The 18,928-nt window shown below is 40.2% G+C and overlaps 1 protein-coding gene across 5 annotated transcripts in view; it reads left to right on the forward strand.

The window, feature by feature from the left end:
* LOC124260417 overlaps nt 1-18,928 on the forward strand; it is a 60,173-nt gene that overhangs the window by 23,593 nt on the left and 17,652 nt on the right. The window contains exons 1-4 of one of the 5 annotated variants that reach the window (XM_046694724.1): nt 154-367; nt 1,275-1,574; nt 2,222-2,581; nt 2,813-2,902. In XM_046694724.1, the coding sequence (XP_046550680.1) occupies nt 238-367; nt 1,275-1,574; nt 2,222-2,581; nt 2,813-2,902 (880 nt within the window). In that variant the 5' untranslated portion in view covers nt 154-237. Of the gene's footprint in view, nt 1-69; nt 368-1,274; nt 1,575-2,221; nt 2,582-2,812; nt 2,903-18,928 lie in introns of those variants that run through there. The other 4 variants (XM_046694722.1, XM_046694728.1, XM_046694727.1 and 1 more) reach the window with 4 other exon arrangements.

Below are 18,928 nucleotides of genomic sequence, written 5' to 3' on the forward strand. Positions count from 1 at the left end.
ACTAATAATATGAAACTGAAATATTTCACTCTTTTCTCAATATTTCTCCCTTCAATACAGATTCTACCAATGATTTCTATGCAAGGATAACAAACACCATATTGATCACTAATCATGTCGATCACACCAGCTATTCTCGTTTGCCCGCAGGAAACCTGACTGCTGACAGTACATGAGTGTTGTGTACACACGTCTGTCTTACAGCGGGACGAGATCGTCTAGACTCACTTATGGTGCATGGCTGACAGAGCTGACCCTGGGTCATCTGTGGGGTACACTTTAGACTGGATGGGGAAGGTCTCCTGGACAATGTGGGGCACGTGTTTCAGTCTGGCGGTCCTTGGATGGCTGCTACATGCGTCCCGCGGTGAGTTCATGGATTGATACATAGATACATACATACAAGATACATACATGCAAGATACATACATGCAAGATACATACATGCAAGATACATACATGCAAGATACATACATGCAAGATACATACATGCAAGATACATACATGCAAGATACATACATGCAAGATACATACACGCAAGATACATACACGCAAGATACATACACGCAAGATACATACACGCAAGATACATACACGCAAGATACATACACGCAAGATACATACATGCAACATACATACATGCAACATACATACATGCAACATACATACATGCAACATACATACATGCAACATACATACATGCAACATACATACATGCAACATACATACATGCAACATACATACATGCAACATACATATACATACATACATGCAACATACATACATACAACATACATACAAGATACATACATACAACATACATACATACAACATACATACATACAACATACATACATACAAGATACATACATACAACATACATACATACAACATACATACATACAACATACATACATACAACATACATACATACAACATACATACATACAACATACATACATACAACAATACATACATACAACCATACAACCATACAACCATACATACATACAACCATACATACATACATACATACATACATACACACACACACACACACACAACATACATACATAGATACATATGTACATACATACATACATACACACGGTATATACATACATACACACACACACACACACACATACATACACGCACACGCACGCACGCGCACACACACATTTTTGTATCAAAGTAATAAGTACTTGAAGGCCTTTCACACAAAACAATTCTCTGTCTTGAGTTCGTATTGATATCTTTATGTTTACATTCAGGTCAGACCCTCCGTACTGTACAAACTTGTACCAACTCTACCTCGGAATCACTGAAGTTGACGTGTGACACAGGGGAGATAATCCATGTGGTCAGTGTACAGTACCATAACATGACAGCAGGTTGTGAGTCTCCACCTGGTGGCAGCTGTGTGTTCCGTCAAGAGACTCAGGCCGACAGTCTGTACACAGAGTGTAACGGTGTGGCTACATGTGAGATGGAGGTGCAGAAGTTCTGGATGGACACAGTCTGTGGAGACACAACAAACTACAAAGCTGTCATATCCTATGAATGTATATCCGGTATGTAACGTCGTTATATTACATGAATGGAACATTTGGTGTCCAATATCGCCACGCCAGAAATAATGTGACAAATGTTTCAAACTGCAAATTTAGAGCTAACTTTAGATGTCACCTACATGTCACTGACCATTGTAACTGGTTTTTGTTGACCTCTCCGACTTTATCTGCGGCAGTACTGTGCAGCTTCTCTAGCTAACGTCGCATGTTTTGTACAGAGGGCAGTGAGGGAAGCTACCTCTGAACCACTCAATGGTCTTCAGTAACCCATGCTTGGCGTAAGAGGTAACTAACGGGATCGGGTGTTCGTTCAGGCTCGCTGACTTCGTTGACACATGTCATCGTATCCCAGTTGTGTAGATCGATGCCCATCTGTTGATCACTGGATTGTCTGGTCCAGAGTCGATTATTTACTGACCGCCGCAATATGGCTGGAATATTGCTGAGTGCGCCGTTAAACAACCAACCAACCTGAACCACTGTCGTCAACACAGTGTTGGGATGATCAGCCTCAATTCATTTATTATTAAGTTGATGTTACAGAGTGACTGTCAGAAACACAACAGACAAAACGTGCAGCTTGGACTGTTTCCAGCAGTAGTAAGGTTGATGGTTTACAACATATTGACGTGAACGTTGTTTTCCAGACGCCCCCATTGATGTCTGCAACAATGTGACACAACTCTCCAAGCAGAACGTCAACAGACTCTATCTTGCCTCACCCAATTATCCAAGTGGTACAAACTTGTCATGTTCTGGTACGTGCTCGTGTGACGTCACAGGGGGTAACATGAGCGTGACTATCCTTGAATACTTCTTCCTTCCGGTGAATGGCATGAGAGCCAATTTGACTCTGACTGGAGACACTTCCACTTGGGAGTCTTTTACAGCGGGAATGATTGCCTACAACAGTTTAGTCATGAACAGCACAGACAGTCTGAAGATAGTCTTTGACGCAATACCAACTTCAGCAAAGAAAAAAGAAGTCATGTGGTTAAAAGTAGAAGGTAAGACTCCCAATTTGTAAATCATTTATCGTCATTTTTATTAACACAGCACTTTCAGACGGGATACATTTCACAGGTATCCGAGTGGCCCACCTTGAAAACTGACGAGAGGATTTTGAGGTATTATCAGAAAACAAATGTTATGTAAACATGTGCAGTAATCTTTATGTTGTTTAATATATAAACCATGAAGCCTTCTTGCTTTCTGAGGGAATGCATTGCTCTATTTAGGTTCACCTGTAATATACATAGCATGCAATGGAAGTCCACCCCCTTCCTCCATCACACCAGCTACTACGGACAGGACAACCCATGATACAGGTCGGTGTTATCACTGATCTCTTGTATGGTATATCCAGGTTGTATAGCTGTATGTAGATCTAGTCAACACGTTGAACATCTTCACTTTGAATTATCTGTAGTTTCGTCTTATTACGTTTCTGTAAGCGTGGGCACACCGCTAGTAGTAAACATTTGTTACAATACCACTGTTACTGCAGCGTTCCTTGTTTATGTTGCTATTATTCAGTTGTGGATCACCTAAGTTTAACAAATAGTTCACTGAACTTAACTTCTTATTACTGAAGCAATATGTGAGACTATATGAAGTCGCACGTCAATTGTTTGAAAGTAAGTGTAATGTAAGTGGCAGTAGTAATAAGCATGATGAAACTACTTATTACTGAAGCAATAACACCCCCCCCCCCTCCTGAAACACTTATCAACAGTAAAATAAATCGTACTGCGCAACATTGTTGATATTTTTATCCAATGACAATAGTGAAATGCTTGCATATATAACTCTACTTCTGTTCTTTTGAGTTTCTCACCCGAGTGTGTAGGGGTGGTTATTATCATGCATTGGGAATACACGTTTTATTACCTACTTGATCTTGCATATCTTTATCCATATACGACTTGCTTTACTCTGCCGAGGAACGTACCCATTGAATGATAAACCATGACACATACCCTGGGCCTATATATACGTCTAGGAAGTGATGTCACTTTTGTAGTAGCATGGAATTTGGGGTTCTTCCGTAATGAAAACCACAAGGCTACGGGATGTGAGTTGACGGCATCTTTATTACACTGGGACGATATCCTCCACCATATCCTCCTTATACATAAACCCTGAAACAATTGGTGAACAATGTAAACCTACTCAGGTATCGTGTCATACACTATATACATCAAGACTTAGACACGTGGTACATCATAGGTATTGTATCAAGTGCATGCTGCAATGTTTACAACATACAATACAGGTCAACTCTAATCAATACAAATCACCGCATATAAATAATACCATGGATGTATATAATACATCTGTAATGATTTCTAGGGATAGTCATCCGGATGGGATGACTGCTGATTATAGATACGCTAATATGGGAGATAAGATAACATAACATATGCAACACCTACCAGGTATATGGACCTAGGTTTAACAGATCCAGCAATCCCTCATACCATACAGTCCTGTAAGGATCTGTAGTAAATAAACATACATAGTACCACAATATTATCTACATACAAGTCAATACACACCACACATGGCTAATGCATGTCATTACACGCTAACTACAATAGTACCTAGTACATTGTATTATACCTACTTCATATCATGCACACTTATGTACATGCATATGCACATACACCTGCCCATATATATATATATATATATATATATACTATAATATATATATATATATATATATATAGTCATACACCTATATATATATATATCCACATACACGTACATACCAACATCACGTGATTACATTGTTTCACACTACATATATATATATATATATCCACATACACGTACATACCAACATGACGTGATTACATTGTTTCACACTACATAATATGCGTGGGTTTACGTTAATACAATAGTTACATTAAATGCATGACTATTAAACCCGTCATGATATAGCTTCCCTACATTAGTTATATATGCATATGTATATATTAAGTAGACTATACCATTTCTACTTTACCAGAAAATGGTAGGGATACAACACCTATATACTTCTATGTATATCAAACAGATATATGCATGTCTTATAGAACAGATATACTCACATTAAAACACAATATACAACAGTACAGATAAAGTGCTAACCGTGGAAATATACTATAATCCAGATACCTTTTAAAACCTTTACTGTAGTGTGGGGCTGCTTACTGCTCGAATGCTTGAAAGTAACTAAATTAGCAGGCCAACCACTGAGTTTAAACTTTGTGTTGATTACATAAGCAAGACAAAAGACTGAGGCAGGTCAGGGCTTTGGGTATTGTTAAGGTTGGTGTTCATGCATTGATTGATATGCTTTGCTGGCGTATGCTTCAGTTGTATTGTAAGTATTCTAAGTATGTTAAAATAACCAATATTTACAGGTGTGTATTGTGTACATAAAAACAGGTACATCTTCAACTATCAGTACCAACTAACATAAAATATAACACTGTAATATAAAATACTACACTGCCACACTTGTAGTTTCTGGTACAACTGGTTTTTAAAATATCAACCTGGTACGAGATAGGCCTTCGGGGTGGAGAGAGGTGTTTTCGCGATCATTGAGTTAGGGGTTGGGGGGATGGGGTGGGGGATGGGGTGGCACTGCTACTGGATGGTTCACAACTGTATCTGAGAATATATGAAGTCGCACGTCAAATGTTTGAAAGTAAGTGAAATGTAAGTGGCAGTAGTAATAAGCGTGATGAAACTAGATGTAAAACATATTGTTGTTATGGCCAAAATTATGAGTTGGAATTATTTTTATGTCAAAACTTTAATTTTTGTGCGAAACTAAATTGGTCTACAGTTTGGGACAGTTAGCTCCAGCCAGGGGCCAAGGGAAGTAATTCTAGGAGTTGAGAGAGGACTAGAGATGTGAGCACATGGTCAGTGGGACTCCATGTAATGGTGTTAGGTGTGGATTTGGATTTGGAGTGTTGGCTCTATATGTTAAGGATTTGAGGACCTGTATCATTATATATATTAATGTCAATCATTCAAGGACTGATGAAGAATAAAAGTCAAGTCAACTGTATTGAAGGTATTGGCATTTTTTGTTGAAGAAGTGCATGACATGTGACTTTGAAGTTGAACTGAATTTGAATTGAGTATAGACTCATTAGAGAGGAGCAAAGGATTTGGAAACTACATTTCATTGACATTAATATGATTATGACTTTCTAGAATTGAATACTAGAAGAGGATAAATTCTGAATGTGGAAAACAAGCCATAACTCAACATGAGCTATCTTGAAAGTGTTAGACCAAAACGTCAGCAAAAATTTACTGACACAGGTTTAGAATATCAAAAGAAGGTGAAATATGATAACTTGAAACTGACTTTGAGGAAAGTTATGAACAATTTGAAGTGTGTGGATGAACTTATATCAGAGGGTGCAGATTATGAAGTCGTCAGAACTGAATACAGTAACTTTCTTCTTGTATTTGAGGAATTGTTTTGTGATGAAGAGGAATATTTCAGGCTAACAAATGAACAAGAAAGACAAGAGTATAATGATAAAACTGATAGCAAAAGAAATGAGTTGATGCTCTTAAAAGCTCAAGTTGACAGTTTTATTGAGAACGGAGCTAGAAAACTGGTAAACAATACAAGAAGAATTGGACCCCATGATAGCGTGTCCCAGACAAAGTCAGATAAAACTAGTTTATCACAGGTTACTTCAGTGACAGCTGCTCGCATTAGAGAGGAGCAAAAAAAAGCTGAAGTCTTGGTTAAAATAGAGGCTTTGAAGAAATTGCAGGATTTAGAAATCTCCAAGATGAAACTTAAAATGGAAGAAGAGAGGATGTACCTAAAAAGAGAAATGGCAATAGCAGAAGCTAGAACAAAGGTTTTAGAAAATTTTGAAAATTCAAGTGTAGCAAGTACTTGTAGGTCCCAGATAATGAGACCAAGTCATGACAAAGGTATCAATACAGAAGATAGAACCGGTAGTCATTCACCACTAAAACAAGAGATACACAAGTCTGCAGACAGTAGTTTCATTAGTGAAACCATGAAGAAAGAAGTAGATACCAGATCATACATACATGAAGAGGACAGTAAACAAACAGTTGATGAGAGACTGCGATTAACACAAGGCATGTTTAGAAAACAGTGCTTCACTGAACAGACACCAAGTCACAGGGAGGTTAATTATAAGCACTATAGAGACAATAGAAGAGATAGATTCTATGAAGAGGAACAGCCATGTTTTCAAGGTGGTTACATGAGAGACACTCTCAACCTGAACAGGAGGATAGAGTCAGAATGGGAAGAGTTGAACTATGAAACTAATCCACATCCACATGAAATGCTTCAACCACAGCGATTTGTCACAGCAGAGACACAAACACCTAGTAGACCAACCCCCAAACAGCACTCTATGAATCCTGAGGAAGCAATCTCAAGCGTCGTCAATCAGCTCCGTAAACCAGTTCCAGAAATCATCAAGTTCAGCGGTAATCCGTTGGAGTACAACAAATTTATTCGTCAATTCCGGACAAAGGTAGTTGCTTATGCAGAAGATACAGATGAAACTATGAACTTCTTAGAACAGTTTACAACTGGGGAAGCTCACAAAATTGTATCTAGCTTCAGCTACTTGGACTCACGAAGAGGCTATAAAGCTGCGATGAGAGAACTAGAGAGTCGCTATGGTGATACAGAAACAATTGCATCAGCATTCATCAAGAAGGCTCTAGCCTGGAACCCCATCAAGAATGACAGCGTAAAAGCGCTTGACGAATTCTCAATTTTCCTCACAGAATGCATGAACGCAGTAGAAAGCATTGAAGCTATGAAGGTGTTAGAATACCCTGACAATATCAAAAGGCTAGTCATGAAGCTGCCTTACTACTATCATGACAAGTGGAGAGGCTATGTGGAGAGACGAAGAAGTGAAAAACAGCTGATAAGATTTCATCACCTTGTAGACTTTGTCAAGCTGGAAGCCAGAAAAGCAAACGACCCAATCTATGGCAAGTTGGCACTAAGGATTGAACACAAACCAGTTCAGAAGACACAACACAGCAATAAGAATCCAGTATATAAAGACAAGCAAATCTCTTTTGCTACTGATCTTCCCACCAAGCAGTACAGTCAGAGTGAAGAGTTACAGTCTCTGACAAGAGCACAAGCTTATCTTGCACCGTGTATTTGCTGCCAGTCAAACCAACATGGCGTTGAAAGGTGTGAACAGTGGAGATCTCTACAACATATAGCCAAGATCAACATACTGAGGAACAAAGGTCTTTGCTTCAGGTGCTTGAGACATGGACATGTCAGTAAGTCTTGCCCCCAGAAGGAAGCTGCACTATGTAAGAGTTGTAAGGGTCAACACCTAAGCATTCTTCACAAGGACAAGATAGATGAAAAGGTTGACAGGCAGGACAAGGTTGTGACAAGGCAGGTCGGAGACAACAAAAGTCCATTGAGTGCTTGCGCCGAGCTTCACACACAGGAAGATGACACAGGGGCTGGTAAAGTACAGTGCACGATGGCTATTATCCCAGTCAAGGTGAGATACAAGGACAGTTTGAAGTACATTGAGACTTATGCATTCCTCGATCCTGGGAGTAGCGCATGCTTTTGCACAGAGGCATTGATGAAAAGGCTAGGTTGTGAAGGAAGAAAGAAGATGATATCTCTCGAAACTATGGGTAAGCCCCACATTATGTCGACATATGAAATCAGCGGTCTTAGAGTCTGTGACCTGGACATGAAATCTACAATTGAGTTGCCTAAGGTTTATTCCAAGGAAAAGTTACCTGTATCAAGAAACCACATTCCACAACAAGATGATGTTTCAAAATGGCCACACCTATCTGACATCAACTTAAGCAAGAAGAAAATGGAAATAGAATTATTGATCGGCAACAATGTACCAAGCGCATACACACCCCAAGAAGTGAGAACAGGACCAATCAATGCACCACATGCAACAAAGACAATCCTTGGCTGGGTAGTATGGAACCTTCTTCGAGATTCTGTGACTGATGTCGACAACATGCAATATGCCAACAGAATAGAAGTAGCTGCTGTAACAGAAGAGGAAGAAATGAAAAGTATCAACAAGATGTTGAAAGACTCGATGAATTATGATTTCCCGGAACGGACAATAGATGACAGAAAAGAACATTCACAGGAATATTTGATGTTCCTCAACAAGGTGACACAGTCATTGGATTTCAAAGTTGGACATTACACGATTGGATTACCTTTTAGAAGTGACAACGTCAAGTTACCAAACAACTCAAGTCAAGCACTACAACGCCTTGGAAATCTAATGAGTAAGATGAAGAAGGATGCAGACTTTCATTCTGACTATACAAATTTCATGACCAAAATTATCGACAAGGGTTATGCGGAACAGGTGCCAAGCAATGAATTTTACAGAGGTGACGGACGAGAATGGTACATTCCACACCATGGCGTCTACCATCGCCAGAAGCAAAAGATTCGAGTGGTATTTGATTGCTCCGCGTTACACCAGGGCATCTCTCTGAACAACCAGCTATTACAAGGACCTGACCTAACCAACAGTCTGCTTGGTATACTGTTGAGGTTTAGAGAAGAAAGAGTTGCCATAATGGGGGATATAGAGGCAATGTATTACCAAGTGAAGGTTCCAAAAGATGATCAAGATTTCCTACGATTCTTCTGGTGGCCTGGTGGCGACTTGTCAAAGGATCCCTTGACCTACCACATGACTGTTCACTTGTTTGGAGCCATCTCCTCACCGACTTGTGCGAACATAGCTCTCAGACAAACTGCTGTTGACAATGAACCATCCTTTCCAGAAGAAGTCACAGACCTGATACAAAAAAACTTCTATGTGGATGATTTCCTAAAGTCAACGTCAACAGATGAGAAGGCAAAAGCACTTATCCAAGAAGTAACTCGGCTATGTTCTAATGGAGGCTTCCATTTGAACAAGTGGATTAGTAACAGCCATAGTGTCATGAACTCAGTACCCATCAAAGAGCGTGCTGAAGGTACCATGGACCTAAACCTTGACAAAGACCAACTTCCATCAGAACGAGCACTTGGTGTTCATTGGAATGTGGAAGAAGATACAATCAGATTTGATGTGAACATCAAACCCAAGCCAGAAACAAGAAGAGGTATTCTGTCTGTAGCAAGCTCTGTTTTCGACCCTCTTGGATTGTTAGCACCATTTACGTTAACTTCAAGAATACTGCTGCAAAACCTATGCAGATTGAATATCAACTGGGATGACGACATTGGTGACAAAATGAAAAGGAAGTGGCAAGCTTGGATTGAAGATCTAAAGTTGGCAAGTGAACTTGAAATCCCAAGATGTTACAAACCACCTGATTTTGGAGAAGTTAGCGCTTGTGATCTACACATGTTTTCTGATGCCAGTGATGCAGGCTACGGTGTCGCTGCCTATATTTGCATCACAAACAGTCAAGATGAAATCCATTGCGCCCTAGTTCTTGGAAAGTCAAGAGTGGTTCCTCTGAAAAAGATCACAATTCCACGACTCGAGCTCACAGCTGCAGTTCTATCTGTGCGACTAAGCAAAGTGCTGACAAGAGAACTTGAATACCCACTGCAACATGTCTACTTTTGGACCGACAGCATGTCCGTTATACGGTACATAAGTAATGAAACTACCAGATTTCACACTTTTGTTGCAAACAGGGTTGCGTTGATCAGAGAAGCTACAGATGTTGAACAGTGGAACTACATAGACTCAAAGTCTAACCCAGCAGACATGGCATCAAGAGGTATCAAGATGAAGAGACTGATAAACTCAAGTATTTGGTGGAATGGACCAGAAATTCTACAGACTCCAATCAAAACTGGAAACCAAGATCAAGAGGATTTAAAAATTGGGAGTGATGATCCAGAAGTTAAGTGCTTTGTCAATAGCACAATGACTGAAACGTGTGATGTGATAGACAAACTATTCCTCCATTTTTCAGACTGGATGAACTTAAAGAGATCTGTTGCATGGATTCTTGCAGTGAAAGGACAACTTTCGCGACGAGTGAAGATAAAAAAAGAAAACAGTCACAGATTTCCAAGAAAAGAACAAGAAAAAGAAAGATGAACAGTCACAAAAAACAAGAGTTGCGAAAGAACTGTCAAACAAGATGATAGATGAAGCAGAAGAGTCCATTGTACAATATGTGCAGTCACAACATTATTCAGCTGAAATATGTGATCTGCAGCAGAAACGGAATTCCAGACAAATCAAGCACTATTTATCCTTGCGCAAACTTGATCCCATTCTTTCAAGAGGCATACTTCGAGTTGGAGGTCGAATCGACAAAGCAGAACTTTCTTATGATGCTAAACATCCTATCATACTGCCAAAGAATTCTCCTATCACTGAAGTCATCGTAAGAGATGTTCACAAAAGGGTTGGACATTTAGGGAAAAACACAATGCTGTCTGAACTTCGTCAAAAGTTTTGGATTGTAGGAGCAGGAAATGTAATCAAAAGTGTCCTGTCTAAATGCGTAACATGCAGGAAATATCAGGCTCAAACTCTGGGACAGAAGATGGGTGACTTGCCGCAAAGAAGATTGTCAACTGATGAACTGCCGTTTACCAACACAGGAATGGATTTCTTCGGACCAATATTGGTGAAACGTGGGAGAGTCTGTGTCAAACGTTATGGTGTAGTTTTCACCTGTTTAGCCATAAGGGCTGTCCACTTGGAAGTGGCGCACAGCCTCGACACGGATTCATGTATAAATGCTATTCGCCACTTTACTGCGAGACGAGGCCATGTGAAATCCATTTACTCAGACAATGGAACCAACTTGGTTGGCTCTCAGAAGGAATTAAAACTGGAAATTCAGAATTGGAATAGACACAAAATCACAAAAGAACTCCAACAAAAGCACATTGAATGGCGCTTCAACCCACCTAGTGGCTCACATTTCGGTGGAATTTGGGAGAGACTCATTAGATCAGTAAGAAAGATTCTTTATTCTCTCATGCAAGAGCAAACTATTCATTTGGATGATGAAGGGCTACAAACTCTGTTTTGTGAGATCGAAGCAATTCTCAACAATCGGCCGATTACAGAATTATCTTCAGATCCCAGTGACCTGACCCCTTTAACTCCAAATCACCTCCTGCTACTTAGACCTGGTGAAAACTTTCCACCTGGTATCTTCGACAAAGATGACAGTTATGGGAAACGTCGCTGGAAGCAAATCCAGTACCTTTCAGACATATTTTGGAAAAGGTGGCAGAAAGAGTATATAGTACTGTTAAATCAGAGACAGAAGTGGTGTTTCCCGAAAAGAAACGTACAAGTCGGAGATGTTGTGCTCATAGTTGATAACACTCCGAGGAACTCCTGGGCTATGGCCCGGGTCCTAGATGTTATGTCTGATGGGAAAGGGCTCGTTCGTGCTGTTCGAGTCAAAACTCGGTCAGGCGAATACGTTCGACCAGTGCATAAGCTGTGCATGCTGCTAGAAAATGACTGAAGACAAGATTGTCTCCCCTGGTCTTCAGTGAATGTGGTGAACTTTAATTATTAATGTTGTGTATCACCATTTCAAGACCGAAGATATCTGATGAACTGACATGAACTTAAAAATCTGAAAGAAGTTTTTCATTTTATGTTATATATTGCTTTGCATACAGAAAGGTTTTCTTTTACACATTTTATCGCTATTCAGCAAATTAAATATAAATTTGTCGGATGTTTGCGGTATAAGGTTTTAATATCAAACTTCAACTACTCCAGTAGTATTTATTTAATTTTGTGGGAATTTCATGCAAAAGGTTTTATTTAAATTTTGACTGTTTTTTTTTGGTTTTTATCATGTGTAATTGCTTCCATTTGGGTAATGACGCAATTAAGGGGCTGGTATGTTATGGCCAAAATTATGAGTTGGAATTATTTTTATGTCAAAACTTTATTTTTTGTGCGAAACTAAATTGGTCTACAGTTTGGGACAGTTAGCTCCAGCCAGGGGCCAAGGGAAGTAATTCTAGGAGTTGAGAGAGGACTAGAGATGTGAGCACATGGTCAGTGGGACTCCATGTAATGGTGTTAGGTGTGGATTTGGATTTGGAGTGTTGGCTCTATATGTTAAGGATTTGAGGACCTGTATCATTATATATATTAATGTCAATCATTCAAGGACTGATGAAGAATAAAAGTCAAGTCAACTGTATTGAAGGTATTGGCATTTTTTGTTGAAGAAGTGCATAACATGTGACTTTGAAGTTGAACTGAATTTGAATTGAGTATAGACTCATTAGAGAGGAGCAAAGGATTTGGAAACTACACTTATATTTAAAATTCAGAGGTATTACAGTTACTTAAATAACAAATATCACTTCAAGAAACATCTACCTAATGTAGACCGGGGGAATAAATTTAGAGACATGCTCTAAACTGTGTTTTTACTGATGAAAATACCAAAAACTTAGAAAAATAAGGGGTAGTTGGACGTTATTTGAAACAAACATTAACTGCCTGTGTTACGTCATCAGCATGCACGGTATCGACAGGTGAAATTGACACCTGAGCACACGCTCGGGCGAGGGGTCATCTCAATAGATGTTTTCTGCAAAATGTTGAATATGTGTACGTATAGTATACGCATCAGTTATGTAAGGGATCATTTGTGTATGTGTGTTTGTTGTGACATAAACATACGAATTACTGTACATTGGAAAGAATCCTATCACTTGTGGTATCTTATCGATTGATTGTAGAAATGTGCAACGTTTTAATAAATGTTTTGCATGTCAACAGTATAGTTCATTGAAAAAATATGGATGTAATTCGGTCAGTTTAATCTAGTTGTGAACATTGGCCAAAGATATATTATATATATTTTTCTTCTCATAAAGTTTGTAGACCGTCCGTCTAAGCACTCCCTTGTCAAAGTTGTCAAGGATGGTTTTACGTCTCGGTTTTGCATATGAGACGGTCCCTGTCTTGTCTGATTTGTTTACAATATTGTAAACTTGTTGGTAAGACATGCCAACAGCTCTACAAGTTCTGTAATAAACCCTCTCTACACTAATGAAAGGTTTACCTCTGTCTTTTTTAAGCAGAAAAAACCTATAAACCTTTGCAACAATCGACTGCAAATCGTTGGCCATAGTGCACGCTGTGATAAAGATGTGCATGCATGACGGGAAACCTATTTATCAAGACTTAACATTAATATTAATATTTCTTCAATACAGAAAACGATAATTAAGTAAAGTAACACAAACATTCAACATTTATTTGTTTAGGAAAAACGTTAATTCATATTTTTACACCACCTGTATTATTAGCATAAATGTAAAGACTATTTCAGATTTCTGTTGTTGAACTCTGAATAAATCTTAAGTTGCTGTTTTGGTACCAAATTCTCTCCTGTAAACTGCCCTTTAAACGCATGGGGATGCTAAATTGTGGATTGAAATAAAACTTAGGTAGACAATAGGCGAGTTGATATATTGACAACATAGTACATTTATCACCTTTATCAAGATACTAAGGCTAAAAAGCATTTTTCTAGCATTTCCGACAGTACTATAGTACCTCGCCGGGCAGAACACAGGGGCAACCAGGTGATTGTAGCCACACTTTGTGTTTATCATTGTTTTGTTTGCTGCACGCTACTTTCATTGCAATGTTTACTGCTTGTCAGTATCGGTCAACAGTCTGGTGTTAGGTGTTGGAAGTGGATTAATGTTTAGCTAGCCTACGCTCTGTTGATGTTTGGAAGTGGAGTAATGTTTAGCTAGCCTACGCTCTGTTGATGTTTGAAAGTGGAGTAATGTTTAGCCAGCCTACGCTCTGTTGATGTTTGGATGTAGGGTAATGTTTAGCTATCCTACGCTCTGTTGATGTGTGGAAGTAGGGTAATGTTTAGCTGGCCTACACTCTGATTATGTGTGAACGTGGCGTAACGTTTACCTAGCCTACACTCTGTTGATGTGTGGAAGTAGGGTAATGTTTAGCTAGCCTACACTCTGATGATGTGTGAACGTGGCGTAACGTTTAGCTAGCCTAAACTCTGTTGATGTGTGGACGTGGCGTAACGTTTAGCTAGCCTACGCTCTGTTGATGTTTGGAAGTAGGGTAATGTTTATTTAGCGTACACTCTGTTGATGTGTGGAAGTGGGGTAATGTTTAGCTGGCCTACACTCAGTTGATGTGTGGAAGCGTAGCCTACACTAACGGCGTAACGTTTAGCTAGCCTACACTCTGTTGATGTGTGGAAGTAAACTCTGGCCTACACTGATGTGTGAACGTGGCGTAACGTTTAGCTAGCCTAAACTCTGTTGATGTGTGGACGTGGCGTAACGTTTAGCTAGCCTACGCTCTGTTGATGTTTGGAAGTAGGGTAATGTTTATTTAGCGTACACTCTGTTGATGTGTGGAAGTGGGGTAATGTTTAGCTGGCCTACACTCAGTTGATGTGTGGATGTGGCGTAACGTTTAGCTAGCCTACACTCTGTTGATGTGTGGAAGTAGGGTAATGTTTAGCTAGCCTACACTCTGATGATGTGTGGACGTGGCGTAACGTTTAGCTAGCCTACACTCTGCCTACACTCTGTTGATGTGTGGAAGTGGGGGTAATGTTTAGCTGGCCTACACTCTGATGATGTGTGAACGTGGCGTTGATGTGTGGAAACGTTTAGCTAGCCTACGCTCTGTTGATGTTTGGAAGTAGGGTAATGTTTATTTAGCGTACACTCTGTTGATGTGTGTGAAGTGGGGTAATGTTTAATGTTGTGGCGTAGATTATGCGTGAACGTGGCGTAACGTTTAGCTAGCCTACACTCTGATGATGTAATGTTTAGACACGTGGCGTAACGTTTTTAGCTAGCCTACTCTGTTGATGTGTGGACGCGTCTGTTGATGTGTGGAAGTAGGGTAATGTTTATTTTAGCGTACACTCTGTTGATGTGTGGAAGTGGGGTAATGTTTAGCTACCTACTCTGATGTGTGGATGTGGCGTAACGTTTAGCTAGCCTACACTCTGTTGATGTGTGGAAGTAGGGTAATGTTTAGCTAGCCTACACTCTGATGATGTGTGAACGTGGCGTAACGTTTAGCTAGCCTACACTCTGTTGATGTGCGGAAGTAGGGTAATGTTTGTGAGCTAGCCGTTTACGCTCTGATGATGTGTGAACGTGGCGTAACGTTTAGCTAGCCTAAACTCTGTTGATGTGTGGAAGTATGGTAATGTTTAGCTGGCCTACACTCTGATGATGTGTGAACGTGGCGTAACGTTTAGCTAGCCTACACCCTGTTGATGTGTGGAAGTAGGGTAATGTTTATTTAGCGTACACTCTGTTGATGTGTGGAAGTGGGGTAATGTTTAGCTAGCCTACACTCTGATGATGTGTGAACGTGGCGTAACGTTTAGCTAGCCTACACCCTGTTGATGTGTGGAAGTAGGGTAATGTTTAGCTGGCCTACACTCTGATGATGTGTGAACGTGCCGTAACGTTTAGCTAGCCTACACTCTGTTGATGTGTGGAAGTAGGGTAATGTTAGGTGGCCTACACTCTGATGATGTGTGAACGTGGCGTAACGTTTAGCTAGCCTACACTCTGTTGATGTGTGGAAGTAGGGTAATGTTTAGCTGGCCTATACTCTGATGATGTGTGAACGTGGCGTAACGTTTAGCTAGCCTACGCTCTGTTGATGTTTGGAAGTAGGGTAATGTTTATTTAGCGTACACTCTGTTGATGTGTGGAAGTGGGGTAATGTTTAGCTAGCCTACACTCTGATGATGTGTGAACGTGGCGTAACGTTTAGCTAGCCTACACTCTGATGATGTGCGGAAGTAGGGTAATGTTTAGCTAGCCTACACTCTGATGATGTGTGAACGTGGCGTAACGTCTAGCTAGCCTACACTCTGTTGATGTGTGGAAGTAGGGTAATGTTTAGCTGGCCTACACTCTGATGATGTGTGAACGTGGCGTAACGTTTAGCTAGCCTACACTCTGTTGATGTGTGGAAGTAGGGTAATGTTTATTTAGCGTACACGCTGTTGATGTGTGGAAGTAGGGTAATGTTTAGCTGGCCTACACTCTGATGATGTGTGAACGTGGCGTAACGTTTAGCTGGCCTACACTCTGTTGATGTGTGGACGTGGCGTAACGTTTAGCTAGCCTACGCTCTGTTGATGTTTGGAAGTAGGGTAATGTTTATTTAGCGTACACTCTGTTGATGTGTGGAAGTGGGGTAATGTTTAGCTAGCCTACACTCTGTTGATGTGTGGACGTGGGGTAACGTTGGGTTAGCCTACACTCTGTTGATGTGTCGATGTAGGGTAATGTTTATTTAGCGCACACTCAGTTCAATGTTATAATTTCCATTTTGTCCAGGAAGCACTTGTCAGTGTGTTTAACACAACACATGTTTATCTATTGTTGTCCAGGAACACATGTGTGAATGAAGAAGCTTGTTTATCTTTGTCAGTCCCACTCCGGTTTACCCGACGTTTTACTTGTAGGGTCGGTAAGTCTATGTAGGCATGTACCTTATCATATCAGATAAATGCGTTTACCTTTCCACGTTGACGGTCCCATGGACTACGTGTTTAGTGCAGACTACATATGTGATTATAGAACTGATTATGTTGTTGTATTTCTTCAATACAGATAAGTTTGTATCATTCAATTGTAGCAGTTCAGTGTGATGTACCACGTCTTATATAGGTTTCCACACTATGTACATTGCTTTGAAGGTACAGCGGCTAAATGTTTAGAACCACCATATTAGAGTACCCACGATCACCAGCTCCAATATTACTTGTACATGAACGTGACTTTTTCCTCTTTTATGATACATCTCTGAATGTTCCTAAACGAGTCCTATCTTAATCAGTGATAACTTGTAAACATCTAGGTGTATTTAGTCGAGCCACACTTTCGTACACATTTGGTTTGAATCTGAGATAGGCATAACATTGGCGTGATTTGTTTCTTGCTGTAGGTGACAGTGACGTTGTTTTGTTTGTGTCGGTTTGTGTCGTGCTACTACTGTCATTGTAGTCACTCTGGTCTATCGTGCTACTACGTCGTCATTGTAGTCGCACTCTTCCTCTACTTGTGAGTACTATCGTCGTCATTGTAGTCGCACTCTTCCTCTACTTGTGAGTACTATCGTCGTCATTGTAGTCGCGTCGTCTCTTCCTCTTACTTTGTGAGTACTATCGTCGTCATTGTAGTCGCACTCTTCTCTTCCTATCGTCGTCATTGTAGTCGCACTCTTCTTCTACTTGTGAGTACTATCGTCGTCATTGTAGTCGCACTCTTCCTCTACTTGTGAGTACTATCGTCGTCATTGTAGTCGCACTCTTCCTCTACTTGTGAGTACTATCGTCGTCATTGTAGTCGCACTCTTACTCTACTTGTGAGTACTATCGTCGTCATTGTAGTCGCACTCTTCCTCTACTTGTGAGTACTATCGTCGTCGTTGTAGTCGCACTCTTCCTCTACTTGTGAGTCGTACTATCGTCGTCGTTGTAGTCGCGTCATTGTAGTCGCTCTTCCTCTACTTGTGAGTACTATCGTCGTCATTGTAGTCGCACTCTTCCTCTACTTGTGAGTACTATCGTCGTCATTGTCATTGTAGTCGCACTCTTCCTCTACTTGTCGTCGTTGTAGTCGCAGTGAGTACTATCGTCGTCATTGTAGTCGCACTCTTCCTCTACCTGTGAGTACTATCGTCGTCATTGTAGTCGCATTCTTACTCTACTTGTGAGTACTATCGTCGTCATTGTAGTCGCACTCTTTCTCTACTTGTGAGTACTATCGTCGTCATTGTAGTCGCACTCTTTTTCTCTACTTGTGAGTACTATCGTCGTCATTGTAGTCGCACTCTTACTCTACTTGTGAGTACTATCGTCGTCATTGTAGTCGCACATTTCCTCTGCTATTATCTGAGGGCATATCATTATCCAAGAGGTACCAAAAGACAAATCGTTTTTCATTTTCTGCAATTTTGTTAGAAATATTACACCCCAATGTGTTGCGATGACAAATATCTGGTTAACCACATTACCCACACATGTGAAATATTGGATATGGCTTTGCTAATGAGTCCTTCAAAATAAAAAGGATATCGAGAATATAGTTAGGCTACGTACTTTTTGATCGACCCTCGTAGAATGTCTGTAAAACTGTCGAACCTGGTGTTTTGTCAAGTTGCTGTTACACCAACAGGCAAATTATAGAAACACATTCACTGTATTTAATCTGTCGGGAGAAGATGAAACGGAACGTGTTTTTTCTTTCATCTTACCACGGGTTTGATTTTCATTTCAGCAAAGTTCTGAAACCTTTGAGGAATTCT

The sequence above is a fragment of the Haliotis rubra genome, unplaced genomic scaffold (assembly GCF_003918875.1).
Source record: "Haliotis rubra isolate DU_JTF1 unplaced genomic scaffold, ASM391887v1 Scf762, whole genome shotgun sequence".
Lineage (NCBI taxonomy): Eukaryota > Metazoa > Mollusca > Gastropoda > Lepetellida > Haliotidae > Haliotis > Haliotis rubra.